This window comes from Vipera berus (assembly GCF_964194415.1).
Source record: "Vipera berus genome assembly, chromosome: 1".
Taxonomy (NCBI): Eukaryota; Metazoa; Chordata; class Lepidosauria; order Squamata; family Viperidae; genus Vipera; species Vipera berus.
Window position 1 is genome coordinate 270,772,382 of NC_138202.1, and position 20,866 is coordinate 270,793,247.

Below are 20,866 nucleotides of genomic sequence, written 5' to 3' on the forward strand. Positions count from 1 at the left end.
TAGGAGGGGAAGCTAAAGAATACCAGAACTGCAGGATTTGAAAAGAAAATATAAATATTTCCTTGATATGCAGGTATTATCTTTATGAGCTTTCTTGAGTTCTGTCATCTACTAAGGAGATCCTGCTTTCATGTTGAATAATACATTGATGGGTAGAAATTCTTCTCAATTGCCTCATAGCCTTGGAATGTATTACTCAGTGAAATACATATGGGCCTCTTTATTTCTGGTTTTTAAAATAATTTTGAAAACATTATTATTCCACTCTGTTTGATTAATTTTACTGGTGTTTTGTTTGGTTTTGGTTTTGCATGCTTTCTTATGGTGCAATATGCCTGAAAGGCAGGATAGAAATGTCTTCATAAATAAACATTTACATTAAATTTGGGTAAAATGTTCAAATAATAGGAAATATTAATCTGCCTCAAGATTTTATAAAGAACATATGCAGTCAACAGCATATTCATACAATAGATTGTCCATGTCCAATAGAAATAAATCCTGAGTGATACATGGGATTGAAATATAATCAGTTTTGTTCAAAATAGAATTCTGGTGCTACTAAACTCAGTTTAAATGTATTTATTCATAAGTACAAGGTTGGGTACTATAATAATGCCTAATCTCCTTTCTTGCTTCTTCAAATAGTTTTATTAAACATTACAATTACAATAGTAAAGCGAATGCAAACGAAAAGAAAGGTTAAAAAAGAACGAGTAAAAGGTGCAAACAGAAAAAGAAAAATGATATAAAGATTAGAAAGAAAAAGAAAAGTAAGAGTAAAGAAAAATATATAAAGAAGTGACTTCCAATCTTCTCCATAAGATGTATAAACTATTTTGGTAACTTCTCACCTTCCTTTAAATTACAATTAAATTAAATTTTCTTCCCATATCCATCTCTTATCCATAAACAAAACTTCATCATTACCATCATTAAGGGTTGCCAAAAATAACCACAGATCAATTAACTTTGATCAGATAAAAGTAAAAGGAAAGAATATAAAGTTGCTCTAACACATCTTAATTTTTGACCAGTGAAATAATGTCATAGAGGACGATACCTTTTTTTTTTCTTTATCTTTTCTCACAAGATTATTCAAAGTTTTAACGTCCCATTTATAATGTATAAAAAATGATCCCAGTCATGATCTTGGTTTTTTGTTTGTATATCCTTTTAACCTATTGAAACATCTTTTTCTTTTCTACTATATGTCCAGTGTATCATCTTTTTTCATATAATTTTCATAGCCTGTCATTTGTAAATCGACCTTTAACTGAGGCTCTGTCTTGTCAAGTAAAATTTGTATAACAGCTTTTAGATAGTCTATCTATAGAGACAGATAATGCTATTGACATTGTTAATATTAACTTTTAACTCCATTTTTCAAAAATGTCTTTCAATATTTCCAGTGCTAGAATATTTTGCACCATTCTGTAGCTGTTAATCAGGTTTCTGTGTTTTTCTCCTTTAACATAAATCTTTAGTTTCCTCTAGTGTCCAATTTTTAAAATCTTACGTGTTTTATAAAAATTCAAAACAGTTCCAATTCATAATTAAATCCGAAACCTTATTTCAAATTTATGTGAACCCTTTATCAGTTGATCACTTTCTAAAATCAAAGTTTTAATTAGTTTTAATTTCAATTTTTTTTAAAGTTTCTTTCATTAAGGCTTTAAGGTAGACTCACCTGGTGTTTTCAGATTCCAGAAGTTAGTAACAGCTGAAAAGTAATTGATAAGTAATTTCCAAATGTGATTAGGAAAGGAAATATGGGTACGTTGTGTCCTTTTAAAGTTGCTGACCATGGTTTGAACAAGATGGCTACTCCCTTGTTTCCAAGAACCCTAAACCTACAAGGGACCACTCTTTTGTGGTTTCTTGGTGAGGAGCAACTCTCTGGACCTTTTGTGGATGATGTCCTGTTCTCTTTGTCTACACATCAGCTCTTCATTCTTCTTCCTTCTATAAGAGGTCCTGTGTTTTAGAAAACTTATGTTTTATATTATACTACAGCAGCTTTGTTTGTCAAGAGTTTGTTTCCTACAATTCATTTCTAGTGATCTACAGATTTATCTGCATTGTGCTGGAATATATCACAGGGTTTTTGTTTTATCAGAACAGTACCTAATAACTAAAGATAATATAACTTGATAAATTACCATGACCAACCATAGTTTTTTAGTATATAGAGTTCTTAGTCTACATTTTCAAAAAATGCCTTTACAACAAAGAAATTTACAGTGAACAGGAAAATCATAGGCATACAGTAATTGGAACTATGTTATGACATCGTCCTAGTGACACATAATTAGGGAATGTTATTAAGCTTCCAAAGGGAGAAGGCAGGTAAAGATTTTCTGGTCATTTGAAGTGTCCTAGTTTGACACGAACTAAATTATCTTGAAAGTTTCTCCCTGCCAGGCCTAGGGGAGAACTAAAAAGTAGGTATTGGTAGAAAAACAGAGGTGTTTGCTTGCCTGTCCCATTCGATTTACAAAGTATAGTACCATGTTTTGGTATGTGTTGTGCATAAATGGAAAGGAGACAGATGGCTTTACCCAGCTTGGATGTACTCTCATAAGAGTTTTTAGCATATAATCTACCAAAAAAGAACCTCAACATAGGGGGATACTACATTAAACTGGAAATAGCTTCCCTGCTGATGCATTAAATGTTAATTATTTTATGTATGAGTGTTAACAAACCACTAGATCTTTTTCCTTCCCATCTCTCTATCAAAAGATATAATGAGTAAAGTTTCGAAGGTAACTAGTCCCTTCTTAGTCCCAGTTTAGATTGCAAATCAGGTTTAAACCATGGCTTATGTGAAGTATACTGAAATAATTGGATGATAATTTAATGATAATTTAGATAAGCAGCTTGTGAAAACATGTCTGAATTTTTGAGGTGGGTGCGGGGGTACAGGATTTAAAAACTGTATGTCCCTTTTGGATATTCATGATAGGATAATGTATAAAGTAGTAAAACTGATGATAAGTATGATCTCCTTTCTGTAAGACAGGTTTTGTTAATAAAAGGAAGCTTTTCCATCTTTAATTGGGAACTAATCTAATTATATCATTGGATATCAGTCAGTATTGTTTGTGAATTAACTCCTGTTGGCCTCCCAAAAAGTGTCAAAAGAGAAACATTTTCTCAGAATGACTGAAAAATTATGCATTGCATGAAAATTATGCATATGGGAGGAAAAAGTCTTTTAAATTAATGAACAGGATGTTCTAATAATCAAGTAATGTTAAGCATTATGTACTGGAAATATTTGTTCTAGTAACATGGAAGAAATAAATTTATGAAGTCTTATTTCTATTACGGGGGTTTATAAAATAATGTTTTCCTATGGAATCTTTAAATTAATATCCTAAAGGATACAGAAACTCCTTCCAATTTAACCAGTTACGTGGTAGCATGCAGTGTGGGCAATACTACTATCCGTGATCTCAAGGAGGCTGTGAAAATTACAATCAAGCGTACATTCAAACATGATAACAGCCAGGTAAGAGATCTTCAGCTTTTGTTTAAAATATAATTAATTAAGTTAGAGCAGGAAAATGTTCATTTGTCTGTACTGAGCAGGAGGGCAAAACAAAATGGTTTTTAGAAACAGAAATACTTCTACATAACACACATGTATTGGCAACCTCTGAATTATTTTGTGTGGCCCCAGAGTTGCTTTTTTTCCTCCAAAATCAAACCTGAAATCAGGAAGCTGGGGGACAAGATAAAATTCCTTGCCCTTTGTGAATTGAAAATGGTGTACATAAAGTTATAGGGTAACTCTTGTTGTTGTTGTTAGTTGCGAAGTCGTGTCCAACCCATCGCGACCCCATGGACAACGTTCCTCCAGGCCTTCCTGTCCTCTATCATCTTCTGGAGTCCATTTAGGCTCATGCCTACTGCTTCAGTGACTCCATCCAGCCACCTCATTCTCTGTTGTCCCCTTCTTGTCTTGCCCTCAACCTTTCCCAGCATTAGGCTCTTCTCCAGTGAGTCCTTCCTTCTCATTAGATGGCCAAAGTATTTGAGTTTCAACTTCAGGATCTGGCCTTCTAAAGAGCAGTCAGGGTTGATCTCCTCTAGAGGGTAACTCTTAGGATAACTTAAACATAGATCAGAAACTTTGTTTTTCCATGGACCCCATCCCACAAAAAAACTCTGTTGTTTACGGCAAGTATATCCTTAAAGAAATGTGTTAGCATTCCTTTTTCTTCACTAATGAGAGAGGCTATGTGTAGGTTCCAGTTGAATGTACAGGAATCCACTAACCATTATGTCTATACTTTTTCACAACTGTTAATGGGAGAAATTAGAGAAAGAGAAGAGCATAATGACAAGTACAGCAGCTTTCACTGCTTTTTCTTGCTATGAATCTGCAAAGCAAAATAGTAATACCAGGGCTGATCCTATCATGTAAATTAGGAGTCACTATGAGGGAGGAAAGTGACCTGAAATACAGGAACATTTTCAAGAACAATCAACTTTTGCTAGAGAGGATTCCATTCCTTAATCCACTGTCACCAATTAACTCCTGCAAGTGCTTTCTATTTTTTCATTCATATTAGCTCTTTCTTAGAGGACTAAGAGTTCAATAATTTCTAATCCTGCAGCTTTGAGACAGTCTCAGAATTACAAAGTCTTAGAAAATGTAGCATTTTTTTCCAACAAATAATTTCCTCACTAATTTCAGAAAAATGCATTTTCTTCAGGAGACCATTACAGAACTAAAGGGTTAAATTCCACAATGTCTACTTTTCTCCAGTAGTTATCCAACTGATTAAATGTGCATGTTCAGAAGTTTGGATTTTTAATTGAAAATGCTCATTTAAGATTGTTTCTAATTTGTTCTTTAGTTCTTTATCTGTTTACAAGAGTAGAACAGTAAATGGAAATAAATATAAATGGAGAATTAGCTTCCTTGCTTAATTAATAACATAAGACATTACTTCTTAATTCATGTACCTAATGGAGATGTAATTTTGTTTTTTGTGTTTGTTTAATTTATAGAAGGCTCCTAATACTACTTGTGTTTTTTGGGATATGAACAAGAACAGTAAGTTTAATTTTTTCCCCTCTTCTTTCATATGCAAAAAATGGGGCATTTCTGAAAACGTTTCATCTACTTAGCAGTAAGACAATTCACATTCAAACCTACTAATAATTTATACAAGAGGTAGAGTCTAAAAGTTTAATTTTAACAGTGGCACTGAGCCTCCCTCTGGTGGTGAACTCTTTAATACAATCCAAGTATGTGATATAATGCAACCATCCATTACAGATGAATAGTTTCCATGTATTTCTTTGGGATTTGCCCTTTCTGTAATCTTGTTGCAATTCAGACCACACTCAGGAATCAGAAAATAGACTGGAAAGTGTTTACAACTAAGCAATGTCTCCTATACAAACTGGAAAGTGATTATAACCAAGCAACTACCCCTATACAGATACTTTTAAAATTTATTTTATTTATTTATTTTATTAAATTTATATACCGCCCTATTCCCGGAGGACTCAGGGCGGTGTACAAGGAGGATTAAAACAAACATACAAAAATTAAAATCAGATTTTCTAGAGTAATGAAAAGGTGTGTTGATGGAAGGCAGTTGTTGGAAGTTTTGAGATACATCCAAGTCAGCACAGGTTAGATTTTACACTGAAGGAGCTATTTCAAGTAATGGAACATGCATTATGAAGGAAAAATAGATGGGACATAATTGCCCATACTCTTTGTCAGGGCACAGTTAAACTTCACCCGTAATTTTTTTGGTCCGACTTTGTGTAGCCCAACTAGAAGGATTGATAATATTAAAGTAACATTTTGCTGAAAGTATTTAGTAATCATTCACAGCAATTGCGAACAGTTTTTGAATCCTTCCATTTAGAAAAGGTTTAGAAGCATACTGTCATCCATTGAGGTAAACTGCTGAATGTTTTAAATTACCTTGTTGCCCATCTTGCTATCGCAGTTGTAGGAACCTCTTCAGTGACAGTCAACGATGTCAAAATGAGAAGTACAACCAGGCAATTGAAGCACTCCCCTTTTTTGATGTGCATCTCATGTATCACACATAAAATTGGCAATGCTTCAGTTGCTCAGTCACACTTGCCATTTTGACATCGTTGACTGTCACTGTAGACGCCACTGCAGAATCAGCTTCTTAAACCTACTGTGTGTTTTATCATTCCACCATATTTGTTCTAGTTGCCGAAACTCTGATAAAGCAGGGAAAGAACCACTATAGGAGAGGAGAGAGCAGCACAACATAAATTTTAAGATAACATAGATTTTCCCCCTGCCAAAATAAACGTATCCATCTCTGTTCATGGTCTTCCCTTAAATGGGACAGATACGATTGGGATTCGAGGTTCAGCTTTTTCTTCTAAGGACCATCAGCTTAAAGAATAGTATATTTCTCAATACATAGTATATATTAAATGTTGTATCCTTCTTACAAAGATTTACCTTTGGGCTACCTTTTTAACTCTTTAAGTAATTGCTAATAAACTTTCCATTTCTGTGCAGTTTAATGTTTGATCTTGTCTGCCTCTTTCATTTTGTCCATTTTGGCTTACATCATCTTTATTTTATTTTATTTTAATGCATTACTTTTTAAGAATTGTTGTAAGCTGTTTTCATATGTTGTGCATATGAAATGTGTGTAAAAAAATTAAAGATGATGATGATGATGATGATGATGATGATGATGATGATGATGATGAATAATTTCCTTCACTGGTTATTCTAGGAGGCCAAGGTGGATGGAATACAACTGGCTGCAATGCACTCCCAGGATCAAATGAGAATGAGACTGTCTGTCTGTGCAATCATCTTACACATTTTGGTGTATTGATGGTGAGTGTCATTCTTATTCATTCATAACATATGTTGAATATAGTATGTATATTCTGGTCCAGAGCGAGAATCTGCTATAGGAATTGTATTTCTGTTGCTGTTTTAGAAAAATAACTTTTCTGAAATTCATCTGGCTATTTTCCTTTTTTAAAAAATTTTGCCCTGTTGAACCATCTGCAGGCAAAGAAAAGATGTATTAAATACTGAACTTCTTAAAAATCTATGATAACTTTTTGACAATGAGCTCTTTTTAGTAACCATTTCAACTTTGGTTTTGATATTGACAACCTCTGAGATATTTTGGTGATTTTCTCTTTAAAGTTTAAGTTGGTATATAAAAATTTTCCTGGTTTAAATTATTTTTTTAAGTAAACTAGGTTTCAAATACTAGGTTACAATGTAAGAATGAGTTTTTCCCTACTTCTTCCTTCCTACTTCCCTCCTATGGTTCTATGTGGGTCCCTAACCCACAGAGTTAATATATGGCTCCCATAGGCTTAGTAATGTTGCATGCTTTTCTGTTCCCTTCTCAAGATTATTACATTCTGCTTCCATATTTTTGTCGAAAAGGAGATCATTCTTTGAAATAAATTCAATGGGTCCTTTCTCTTGCTGTGAATACTTTTGTAAGGGTTTTAGAAATGAAGACGGGAAAATCTATAGAATCCTGGCAGCATTCCAATATGAAAATTTTAATATTTTGGGGCCAGTTCTTTAATTTGAGTATCCCAGTAACACTTCCAGGAATATTTCTATGCAGAAATGTCTGACACTTCTCAACTTACAGCTGCATTTAAGACAGGATGAGGCAGCGGTGCCCATTACCAGACAGATGTTTACACCTCTTTAGTGGCTGCTTTAGTACAGAACACTTTCTGTCTCTTTCAGCAGAGTTAACATCACCAGCCTCAGAAGCTGTCAATATCGTAGTTTTTTCTGAAATGTTTAATGCTGAAAGACTATACTTATTTACTTGCCTGGGGGGAAGTCTATGGAGCTCAGTGAGACTTCAGTATAAATAGGTATGAGTGTACTTGTGCTGTACAGAGTCACATTCTGGTATGGCCACTTTTACAAGCATGTTCACACAGTTGTTCTGAGAAAGTGATCCTGTAGACAGAAACTGAGATTGTCCACCCCTGCACTGTACTGAATCTTCAGTCAGATCTGTGTGAATGGAAAGTCTAAAGGTGACATCATTATCGCATCCCATACAAAGAGCATGTTCTTAAATGTGACCAGTGGTTTTAATTAAATAAAAGCAATTCATAGAGGTGGGAAATTTTGTAGTTGAGAAATAGCAATGAAATCTGTTCAGTCCCATTTTCCCACCTAAGATTACCTACCTTTTAGCCTTTGTAATATTTCCACAAGATTCCAGTTGAGTGTTTAACGTCTGATAAATATTTGAGGCCTGGTTATGGGAACATAATCTGAATGGGTGACCTTGTGGAAGAAAATATTCTTTAAAACTTTAGGATACCAACCCTCATTTTATTCATTTAATCACTTTATGTGGCCACCTATCTTGCTGTGATGACTCTGGGCACATTACAAAAGAAGCATCTGTAAACAACAATATAAGAAGTGTATAATTAGCCAAGGGAAAAAACCCAATCAACAAGTAAACAGCAGCATCTTATGGACTCCAACTAACTTCCTGACGCCTGTGCTCAGGAACAATTCCAAGTTTTAAAGTATTTTATCTCCTTTCATTTTTCCAATCTGGAACATAGTACTCAAACTGAAGTTCCCAAACGGCTCTATGAAAGAACACCAGCATAAATTTTCACACACCAAATAACAAGACTGTTAAACTTTCTAGACTTTTTTTTTATAAAGAAAGATTCCACTTATAAGAGGGGAAAAAATCCTGATTTATAAGGAATGCTGAGAAAAATAGAGGACTGCAAGTAGAAGGATTGCTTAGTGGCTGTTTTGTAATCTACATGACAAAATGACATAAGCTATAGTGGTTTGCATTCACCGCTCATTCCGACTGATATACAACATGGTCCCTGACTTCAGAAAAAGTAGGAAGGAAACCAAAGGTAAGACAGCAAAGTATTAAATATATCATTGGCAGTACTTTTGGCCAGATTGCCTATGACATCTATGTTGTTGTCACAGGAGAAAATAAACAGTTTTCAAAAATGTTTTTCTAACAAGTTTATATTCTTTGTTTCTTTTTCTGTGTAGGATTTGCCAAGAACAGCTTCACAAATAGATTCTGGAAATACCAAAGTCCTCACTTTCATAACGTATATTGGTTGTGGAATATCGGCCATATTTTCTGCTGCAACTCTTCTGACATACATTGCTTTTGAGTAAGTGTTTGTTAAATAATAATTTTTGACACCACAGTAAGACATTTCAATCTAATTGTGTGGAGAGAGTCACAAGATCAGTGAATATGAGAAATCAGGAAAACATCATAAAAGTAAAACCTGATCCCTAGTCTGCTCTTTCAGCAGGTAGATACAGTAAGACATACATTTTATTTGTGACAGGAATGTGATTTTGATGTTGCAAACAAACCAGAACAGATGCCTAATAATAAAATGACTTCCCATCGCCCAGTGCGCTCACACAGAGAGGGCCTCCTCAGGGTGCCGTCGGCTAGACAATGTCAGCTGGTGACCCCCAGGGGGAGGGCCTTCTCTGTGGGAGCGCCAGCCCTGTGGAACCAACTTCCCCTTGAGCTTCAGACGGCCCCGGATCTCCAGTTCTTTCGCCGCGGCCTTAAAACTTTCCTTTTCCATCAGGCTGACCTGGACTGATGATAGGGATTTTAAAAATGTTTTTAAATTTTAATTTATTAATTTTAATTATTTTATTGGGGCTGTTAGTTTAATTCTTTTTAACTTTTGCATTGCTGTATTTTTATTGTTGTTAGCCGCCCTGAGTCCTTCAGGAGATAGGGCAGCATATAAGTCCCAAACATACATACATACATACATACATACATACATACATACATACATACATACATAGTTGTTTAATTCCTCAACTAGGTAAGAACGTGGGATATCATATTAAAATCCAGCTCTTACTTATTTACTCTCTCTAATATACATGCCCATATATCACACACACATAAATCCATATGATACCTGAAATTATTTTAGAGATTCAGACGTGAAGTTTTGTCTTCCTGATGATATCCTGGTTTCTATGGAAAATAGAATCAAACTCAAATTACAAAACAATCTGCTATAGATACCAGCAAATGTATATATGTTACTTTCTCAGTGCACAAGTTCATAAACGGACTTGCCTTTCATCAATAGAGATGAGTACATCTGTCTGTCTGTGTATTCTGTTATGGCCTAAATAACTCCGAGATTCAAAAAAAATGTCAAGTCAGTGGGATGGAATTCTTACTTGATTGTAATTTGCTATCCATTTATCGCCAGAAAACTGCGAAGAGATTATCCTTCTAAAATCCTAATGAATTTGAGCACAGCTTTGCTGTGCTTAAACCTGGTCTTTCTCCTTGATGGTTGGATTGCATCATTTGACATAGATGGCCTCTGCATAGCTATTGCCGCTCTCCTGCATTACTTTCTTCTGGCAACTTTCACCTGGATGGCCCTTGAAGCTGTTCATATGTATATAGCTCTAGTGAAAGTGTTCAATACTTACATTCGACGATACATATTAAAATTTTGTGTCATTGGTTGGGGTAAGTAAGGCTCTTTTACACTTTTTGTTTTTAAATTAGATTATTCTAGCTCCTGAAGTCAAAGAGGGACTACAGAAGTACAGTAGATATAGGGGAAATATTTTTGGTTTTCTAGTTTTTCTATCCCTCCTTTCTGCCTTCAGTTTTGGCTAAATTTTATAAGTTGCAGGATTGTCCCCAAGTAAGTTCCGGCATTCTACACAGATCACATTTATAATTTTAAAATTTCACATAAGGCTTTCCATAGGTTTTTTTCAATTAATTTTTATTCCTAAAAGTGAGCTCTTTCCTTTAAATGTAATTACATAATTTTATTATGACTTATTTACAGAAATTGATAAAGCGCCAGAGGAGTGGTTGCTTAGAACTTATATAACAGTAGAATCTATAATTTTAACACATTCATATGTTGATATGATATACATATAGATGTCTTAAAAAGCCTGACCAGCTGATAATCTCACAAATTGTTATGAGCTTTTTAAGACCATGAAATTAGAATCTTTAGGCCAAAAAATCCGAGTTTTCATTAGCCCAATTTCCAACTATGGATTTTTTAATTCCTGCCCTGGAGTCCTTATTTTCATTCAGTGAAGCATTTGCTTGGTTTCTTTTACAAATAAAAAGGTATCTGATGAAGTTATATTCATATAAGTAGGAGAAGAACTGAAACCGAGAGCAAGGGATAGGTTCCTGCATTTTATGTACCTGGGTTATATATATTCATGGCTACAAGGAGCATTTTCATAGCATAATCTTTATACATTATAATCTAACACAGCATGGTAGTAAATGTTTCTTCTATAAAGCTAAGGAAAAATTACTAAAGTAAAGGTATGAAATTCATAAAGCGAAATACTGTATATTGCATTGTGAAGATTATGTTGGTTAATTCATTCTATGAAGTATGCTATCATTTATATATAGTTTTTCTGCGCCTTCACCTGTGCTGTTTTCAGATTGGAAGGAAGGACAGCTTTTATTTACAAAACATGCAGTGAACAGTGATTCCAATAAATAATTGTACAGTTCGTGAAAAAAAACTCCTATTCACTTCGCCTCCCCCTCACATTTGTAATTTTTGAATTATGAAAAAAACATAAGAGGGCGTGAACACAATTGTAATATGCAACAATTCACAGAAAGAAAGAAGTAGTCATGAAATAGCAGCAATAAGCTACTTTCTGAGTAGATTTCTTATAATTTTAACTACCATACATTGTTGACACCCATTTTGAGAAACCATACAAAATACTGACCACTAATCTAGAATAGAAGGGGGCACGATGGCTCAGTGATTAAAGATGCTGAGCTTGTCAGCTGGTGTTCTCACCCGGCTCCCCGAACACAACAGATGCACCAATAATTCTCCAACGTTGCTTTTATTCAGGAACACCAGCAGTTTCACACAGTCGTCTGTTAAAGTCTTTAGTTGCCTCCAAGCAACAGAGCTCACTCCCTTTTCCCCTGCAGGGGTCTTCCAAAACCCAGAGTTAATCTCAGTCTCTCACCACGCTTGTAGCAAAGAGTCCTTCAGGCAAGCTGGCTCTTTTCTAAACTAAGACACACGCACACGCTCGTTTCCAAACGAGTCAGGAGTTCCAACTAGCAGTGGCTGACCAGAAAGGAGACGAATAGTTGTGTGCCACACCTATTAGTCTCTGCCCCTGCCTTTTATCCACAGCTGTGGGTGGGGCACTGTTGGCAGCAGTGACTCTTCCACCCCAAAGACCGGCCCATAGCCTCTCGCTGTTCTGTCCTCAGCCTCCACCGTGCCTGCGCACCAATCACTGGCCCCATGTGATCCTCCTCTCCTGAATCACTTGCCTCAAGGCATGGAGGTCTCAGCCTTTCCATCTGGGGGCTGGCGGACGGCCCAGGCTCCGCCTCTGTCCCTGGCTGCGATAGCTCCATTCCTTCATCCCCATTGGAGCTTTCAGCTGGCCCTGACACTGGGCCCGACACCCACTCCTGTGGTTCCTCCTCTGAGTCAGGTGCGGAGTTCTTCGGCGGCTGACAGGCCACAACAGCTGGAAAGCTAACAGTCCCAAGTTTGAGACTCAAGCATTGCAAAACAGGGTGAACTCCCATTCCTTGCCCCAGCTCCTGCCCACCGAGCAGTTAGAAAGCTTGCAAAATGCAAGTAGATTAATAGGTACTATTTCAGTAGGAAAGTAACAGAATTTTGAGTACCTTCGGCATATAGCCAAACTGACCACATGACTACAGAAATGTCTTCGGATAATGCTGGCTCTCTTGGCCAAGAAACAGAGATCAGCACCATGCCTTAGAGTCAGACATGACTGGAGAGGGAAATCTTTATCTTTTTTTAAAAAAAAAAATTTACAACAGAACATTAAACCACATATTATTGACGTGCTGAATTCTTAGAACTCAGATAGATTGAAATGCAATTTCTATAATATTTCTTCATTAAATATCCCCTAAAGTGTAATAAATTATTTTAAAAGCAACGTATGGTCTAGCGTTTGTCAGTTTAGCAGAGAAATTATGTTGTCTACCAATGAAGAATCTTCTATACACTTTATTAGCAGTTGAAATTAGTATCTAGAATACTTTACATATAATCACTTCTTTCTCTTTAAAAGAGTGGGTTAATCTTTATAAACTCTTTATAAGACTTTTGATAATCATTTGCCTGCCCCTGGTGTGTATGGCTATTCTTAGCCACTGCAGCTACTTAGAGCAAAATACTGAAGCTGAAAGAAGAGAGATTTTTCACCACCAGAAGTGTTATGATATATTCACAGAATCTGCTCTGGAAAGTTGAAGAGGATTAGAAACACTAGAAAAAGAAAAAGTCAGTTTGTTCCTATGTAAGATATATTTTTACCAGTGGAGTATCAAACACAAAGCCCTTTATTATTATTTTGTTCAGCTATTTCTCTCTTGAGGTATTTGAAATGAGACATAAATACAAGTCAAGTTGAGCTGGCAGATTTATTGTTATCTGTAGTGTATACACTACTACAGCTTAAGGTTTACAATGACAGTGAGTATTTGAAAATGGATGAAACTAGGAAAAAGATGAAGCTAAACACTTCCATTCGCATCCAAAAGTTCAAATGCACACAGGCATAATAATACACATTTATATGTACATATGCATTATGTATATACAGTATTTTAGAAATATTGATAATTGATTTTAAAGCCACTGTTGAATTAATTAGATGGTGTAGCAGATAGCTGAGGTTCACAAGGCTGGAGGTCCTACCTCTTTTTTCCAGACACCTCATGTCATCACACCCTTGTGAAGCTTCTGCTTTGAGGTACCATCTTGGTAGCATCTTGGTACTTCCTTCTAACACCTTCAATTTTATGAAAGTGCCTCCCCTGACATACATATCTCATTCCAGTGCTTTGAGAAAGAAAGGGCTCTTACACTCTATCCTTTCTTTCTGATTAAATAGGCAAAATGTAGAATCACCTTCTGGTCATTCACGTAGCATATAAATACAGTGCTTAGAGCAGGCACGTCAAACTGCCGGCCCACAAGCCAGATGCATCATACTGAAACCGCACCCACCCCATTGCCTGCAATGGGGAAAAAGTCGTGATACATCGCACGATGTCACTTGACGTCGCGAGTTTGACATGCCTGGCTTAGAGAGTTCAGCCTTTCCTTCCCCATGGCAAGTAAATCCAATCCCATAAGACAGGGGTGTCAAACTCAATTTCATTGAGGGCCGCATCAGCATTGCGGTTGCCCTCAGGGGGCTGGGTGGGTATGGCCAGGGTGGGCGTGGCCTACTGGGTGGGCATGGCTAGAGTGCGTATGGCCTACTGGGTGGGCATGGCCAGCTCTACATGGTTCGCATCAAGGGTGCCTATGGGGGCCTGGGCAGGAGTGGGACAGATCTGAGGGTCTCTGGCAGAAGGAGGGTCTCTGGGCCAGGGCCAAGGCAGTGGGGGCCATTCCCTCACTGTTTCCAGGATGGCTTCGTGGGCCACATGAAACCACTTCACAGGCCGGATCCAGCCCCCGGGCCTTGTGTTTGACATGTCTGCCATAGGAGATAAACAAAATCTGCACGGTGAAGATTCATGTGTACTCATGAAGATTGTATATAAGAATCTGCAGTTTACATTCACAACGGATGGGTTATTATAGGCTTATAAAACTTCCTTTTGCTGTGTTTTATTTTATTGCAGGTTTACCAGCATTGGTGGTGGTTATTATTCTAGCAAGCACCCATGCAAATACAAATAATATTTACAGCAACATTCTGGATGACAAAAATAATAAGGAACAAGGTGGAGATAATTTGTAAGTATTAGGTTAAAACATAAATGATGCAGACACCCTAGTACATGCTTTTAAATCATTTTTAAAATGATGTAAATCCACTAAGAATATGTATCTGATATGATGGTAGTACAGGCAAATACGATAAAGGCAAATTTGTCACAATCCTCTTCTTTCAAAGGAGCCACTTAAGTAAGCTTTCCACTTCTGTTAAAATGTAACACAAGTATTTCTAGATGTTGGATGAGGAAGAAGCATTATTTAGTGAGACATGATTTGCTTATGCAATTTCCTAACTTACTAAGGAAGGACGTGTTCTCATGGACATTATTGTACTATTTAAACTGTGGCACATGATTAATAATATTTTAGTAATTCAGTGGTACAAATTTTTATGTTAGAATTCTAATTTTTACTGTGTGAAAAGTAATTGTGATGATTCTTCTGGAAACATTTAGTAGAAACTATTAACTTAGGTTAGTACACGTGTGGCATGAATGTACTTTGCTTCATTTTGCTCATTTGATAAGCTCAAATTTCCAAACACATGCGCATAAATGATTTAAAATGAAGGCAGTTATGTTTTTTTATCTACGCTTTATGAGTTTATTGCTGAAACAGCTATGAAAAGTTTTTGACTTACGACCATAATTGAGTCTAAAATTTTTGTTGCTAAGTGAGACAGTTGATCCCGGGACAGTGCAACCATCATAAACATGAGTCAGTTGCCAAGCATCCAAATTTTGATCATGTGACCACAGGAATGCAGCAAGGGTTGTAGGTGTGAAAAACAGTCATCAGTCCCTTTTTCAGTGCTGTTGTATTTTTGAACAGTCACTAAATGAAGTTGAGGATTACCTGTATAATACCTGTATTGTGACACAGAATTTATTAGTTCTGCTCCTTCTGGAGTTAACCTCCGTTGAAATCAAAGGGATTGACTCTCATTTATATACTTTTAGAGTGAAAACTTTACTCATAAAATGTATCTTTATGTGACATTTATTTGAATTTTTCATTCCAATATAAACAAACATGTTCCTGGTGAAATAACCATGCTTTCTGTGAATATTCATTGTTCATAGGATGTTTTCATATTGTCTAAATTCCAGGTCAACAAATATTCAGGGTGCAGGGTATTTTTAATGCAGAGGTGATTATAAAATTAGGAATGTTTACATTTGGGACAATACCTAGCTGGATATTGAACTTCTTCAGATAGATTTCAGGAAACCAGAGTTTGTTTGCACATTAATTTAATGGCTCAAAAGAAGCAGAAGATTTTAAGTGCTTTCAGGTTTGTTCGGAGAAACGTTTAATCTTCACTGAAGCAATTGTGGCAATATTTGAAGTATCTAGAAGTACAGAATAACTGATTCTGAATTTGTCTGATTATTTACTAATCCAGCTTTACCCTGATATACAGCTTTAGAGAAGTAATAGCTAAAGCCTAATACTTTTGTTTAAAGTAGCCCAAAGCAACCAGAATTAATAGATAACCAATTTTGTAACATGACAATAATGTAGAATTAATACCGTACTTTTTTTTATAGCTGCTGGATTAAAAGCACTGTTGTATTTTACGTGACTTGTGTTGGCTACTTTGGAATCATGTTCCTCATGAACATTGCCATGTTTGTTGTGGTGATGATGCAAATATGTGGACGAAATGGCAAACGGACCAACAGGACTATGCGGGAAGAGATCCTGAGGAACCTTCGTAGTGTTATTAGCCTGACTTTCCTCCTAGGCATGACGTGGGGTTTTGCTTTTTTTGCCTGGGGGCCACTGTATCTTCCTTTTGTGTATCTCTTCTGTATTTCCAACTCATTGCAAGGTGAGTAGAGGAATGTTTTGGAAAACAATATCAGTAATAACCTAACACAGATTCACAGGTATATCATATGCATTATGTAGCACTCTTAACAGATTCATTGTGCTTAAGATTTGTAGATGTAAGCACGTGCACGCACACACACACACACACACAAATGGTATCAATGGTAACAACTATACAGCATAAATAGTAAAGAGTCACATGACAATAATTGATGATAATAGAATTCAGAAACATATCACAGTCAGAATTTTTTGGAACTGGTAATGTTCTCCAGCTTACCCTAGGAACATGTTCTTATTGTTTCAAGAAAGTAATTCATCCAGGTTTTGGAGTAAGAAATATAGAATTGGCAATTTCTGCTTTGCAACTTAAAACTTATTCAAAATGTGTAATTTAGACTTAACAATACACTCCAAAATTAAGCCTAAAATGTTCCTTATTGTTGAAATAGGAAGGTGAGGGGAGTTTAGACTGAACTAGTGGTTCTTGTTCTAAGCCATGACCCATAGAGTTGATTGAGGAAATTGTTTCTGATTTTTCTCTCTGTAATTATTTGATTTATTTATTTTTTTGCCATCTTCTCTTGCCATATCAAAATTTGGCCCAATTCTAATTGGCTTTCAGAATGTTATCTTGCTGGTAAACAGAGTCCTGAACCATTTTACACAATTTCTTTCTATTATTCCACTAGTTTGGAGAGAACAAAAGGGGGGGGAATGTGTTATATTATTATATTGTAAGAAGTTTGTTATTTTTGTTCATTTGTTTATTATATAGGAGCAGCTGAAGGATGCAAATACTAAATAAATTATCTCAAAAAATCCAGATTTTGAAATATTATGTAGACAATATGTGGCTTTGTTTTAATAATATTTAAATTTAGTTATGGTTTAGATTATCAACCCTATGTCACTTCCCCTTCAGCAGATTGGAGTAAATTTTTGTAGCAGAAGAAATCCAATTTAAAAAGGGATCTTTTTTCACACCATCAGCTCTCCATTTGTTTTTTTCAGTCATTTCCCTTTTTATCCAAGATACTCCCAATTTTATTTCATGCCATTGCTTTTCCAAGGGTGTTGTCAAAAACATCTCTCACATGTAATAGGAAACTTGAATTGGTGCAGTTTTACAAAGACTGCAAAGATTTCATTAAGAAAATAGTGAACTAAAAGGTATTCATCAGGACTATCCTCATACTTGATGTTTTTGGAATTGCTTGAGAACTCTTACCAGGAAGGTCACGGAATCTGGGTTCATATCCAAAATCCAGATGAATAATTAAAATTTGTTCTTGGAAATCCAATGAGAGTTCCAAACCAAATTCAACATTTATGCATTTTTCAAACAACCCAGTGTTCTTAGGAAGAAGAACGTTTCCAGTTTAGCAAACAAACCTAACAGCATCCTGTGTTAATTAGTTGAAGGAATTAAAAGAAAAAACAAAACTTGATTTACAAGTTGAACAGGGATTTTTTTTCATATTAAGCAATTTATGCTCTGTAACTGAAAAAAAAGTATTGTATCCTAGGTACCCACTTACATAGCTGTACTCTTGTTTACGAAATTGTTCTGACCTGCTTATCAATATACCTGAATACAAGCATAACTGAATAGAGATATGCAAAAAAAAGGCCACATGCTAGGGAAAAATCATTCAATAGATCTTTCATTTCATGTGTACAATCTGTGTATAAATCAGTAATATGAATAGTATATAAACTATTCAAAATGTAATGGTTAGAATCAAGTTATGTAGTCTGAATGAAATTACGAATCTGATTACTGTCCCTATTCAGTTCCGGATAGCTGTATATTAATAGTGTCATGTTCTAATTCTATTCATTTGTTCTTTACCAGTTCCTATATTCCATCTTCAGCACCAATTTGCAACACATAATGTTAATCTACATACACAGTGTGCTATAGAGACCTGCCCTAGAGTCTTGAAATACAGATGTGGATTTTTTAAAAAAATAAACAGAGAAATAGAGAAGTGTTAATAGTATTTTTAAATTAATAAAATGGAAGAAATAGTATTTGTTAGAATAATTAATAAATACATTTGAAGTAGCCTGTCATTAAAAAAAAGAAAGTGCATTTTCTGTTGCATTAATATAATTAACTGGAATAAAATAAGATTCTTTTAAAAATGGGATAACAATATAACAATTGTCAGCTTATGGGATGTCCGTTGCAAAATTCCCTTGGAACCAACCAGTAAGGCAGAATAATGTGATCATGCTACTGTATGTCATTTATCTTCTACCTCTAGATCCAAATGGATGTAATAATAGACAAGATAATAATATATATATATTTCTGGATTAGGAAAGTTGAGTCTTCCTGCTGTTTATACAACATGCAAATTAAACATTTTAACCCAAGCAAAATAACATTTAAAGTGATTTACCACACTCCACATCTATACATGCTTGTCCCAGGTCCATCCAACTTCAGCATTCAAATTTGCCTTCTTCCTGGCACTTCTACTGTGATTGATGCCTTGCTAATGGTGCTATAAGAGGAGGAATGGATGGAATCTGGAGTGCAGCAGTATTAGGACTAAGTATAAATGGCATCAGGGAAATAACAGCAATGTTCAAGACAGCTTTGTTTTCTCCTATTTAATGTCACCATGAAAGATAAAAGAGGAATAATAGGAGAAATTTGAAAGACCGCTGGAGAAAGGACAGGTGCCCAGGGTTTTCTTGATTGGAGGTCATTCATATATTAACCAGTTTGGTTTAAAAATGAAGTGGTCTCTCTAACTGTGGTCAGTATTGATTCTCAATGCAGCCCTAGATCTGAGCGGCAGAGGCTTTTTCCAGGCCTCCAGAGCCCGGACCGGGCTGCTGGCATGCAGCAAAATCGCCCTGTGGCCATGGATGTGAGCTCCAGAGGTTTGGCAAAGGCTTCTGACACCCAGATCGGCCAGAGGGGGGCGCGAAATCGCTCTGCAGGCAAACCTGGACTCGCATATGCAGCTGCCTCCACCACCCAGCCCGGATCCACCCAGCTCTTGCAGCTTCTCCCTGACTCCCAGTGCAGAGAGAAAGCGAGAGCACAGGCGCATGTGGAGAGGCAGAGGGGAGCAGCCTGGCCCCGCCTCCCTCTGGGGCGATGGCACACATGCCCACAGGGATGGCTCTGCGTGCTGCCTGTGGCACGCATGTCATAGGTTTGCTACCATGGTATTAGAATATATTATATTAATATATTATATCAGAACTTCTACCTTACTATGAATCGGTTTGGTTTGGTTTGCACATGAATAACAATTAGTGAAGGTGTATATCTAAATATCATATACACTATTTCATGAACCAAAGGTATTTGTGTGTGTGTGTGTGTGTGTGTGTTTTAACCTTATTTAATAAAACATTAGATTTTATTACTATTTTCAGGTTTATTTATATTTATATTCCACTGTGCAATGAAAGAAAATGTACAAAAGCAATGGAGAAGGCATCTATGTTGTGGACGATTCAGGCTGGCAGATAACTCAGGTAATATGAACTACCGTTTGTAATTCTTCTCTCTTAATTGAGCCCATAAAGCTAAAATGTACATTATAAGGTAATCTTTCATCCATGTGCTGACCTGCTAGGACCTGATAAGCGCAACCTTCTGAGATATTTAATAGAAACTGTCTGCCAGAAAATTGAGAATGTGCCATTTCTGCAAATGATGTTATTTCAAAGAATAAGTGTTTCCTTGCAACATTTATGTAAATGTTTGAGGAGATATTAGAAAACAAAGCCTGAATCAGAGCAGTTGCTTAGATCCTTTTATCTTCGCTTTCACCGAATTAAATATATGTATTCATAAGTCTGGCAGAATTCCCATTTAGTAGATAAATGGACAAAATCCATGTACTGTATACTTGTCATTTTATTCTATGATTTGTTACTTTAATTAACGTCAGTTCTACTCATTATTAAAGCAAAATCTACTTCATTTTGAATGGGTTACTTACAGAAATGTCCTTGTAATTTTCTTAGCAGTTATATTAAGTTATTTGCCCTTACCAACTTTCCAGATTTCTTATTTAACTTCCTAGTTATTGTATGTATGTAATTCCAGGAATTGAATGGATTTTTAGTAGTAAGCAGAATTTAAAAGGATCTTCTGTAATAGTGTTACCAGGAAGGGCTTGCATAATTATATATTTCCATTGCTTTCCATTGTTGGAAAGCTGAC

The 20,866-nt window shown here is 35.9% G+C and overlaps 1 protein-coding gene across 2 annotated transcripts in view; it reads left to right on the top strand.

Annotated features, from left to right (window-relative positions):
* Nucleotides 1-20,866, top strand: part of ADGRG6 (adhesion G protein-coupled receptor G6) — a 102,566-nt gene that overhangs the window by 69,739 nt on the left and 11,961 nt on the right. For both annotated transcript variants that reach the window (XM_081337170.1, XM_081337169.1), the window contains exons 16-23: nt 3,389-3,517; nt 5,026-5,071; nt 6,765-6,871; nt 9,071-9,198; nt 10,288-10,556; nt 14,733-14,847; nt 16,380-16,663; nt 20,071-20,172. In XM_081337170.1, the coding sequence (XP_081193296.1) occupies nt 3,389-3,517; nt 5,026-5,071; nt 6,765-6,871; nt 9,071-9,198; nt 10,288-10,556; nt 14,733-14,847; nt 16,380-16,663; nt 20,071-20,172 (1,180 nt within the window). The remainder of the gene's footprint in view (nt 1-3,388; nt 3,518-5,025; nt 5,072-6,764; nt 6,872-9,070; nt 9,199-10,287; nt 10,557-14,732; nt 14,848-16,379; nt 16,664-20,070; nt 20,173-20,866) is intronic.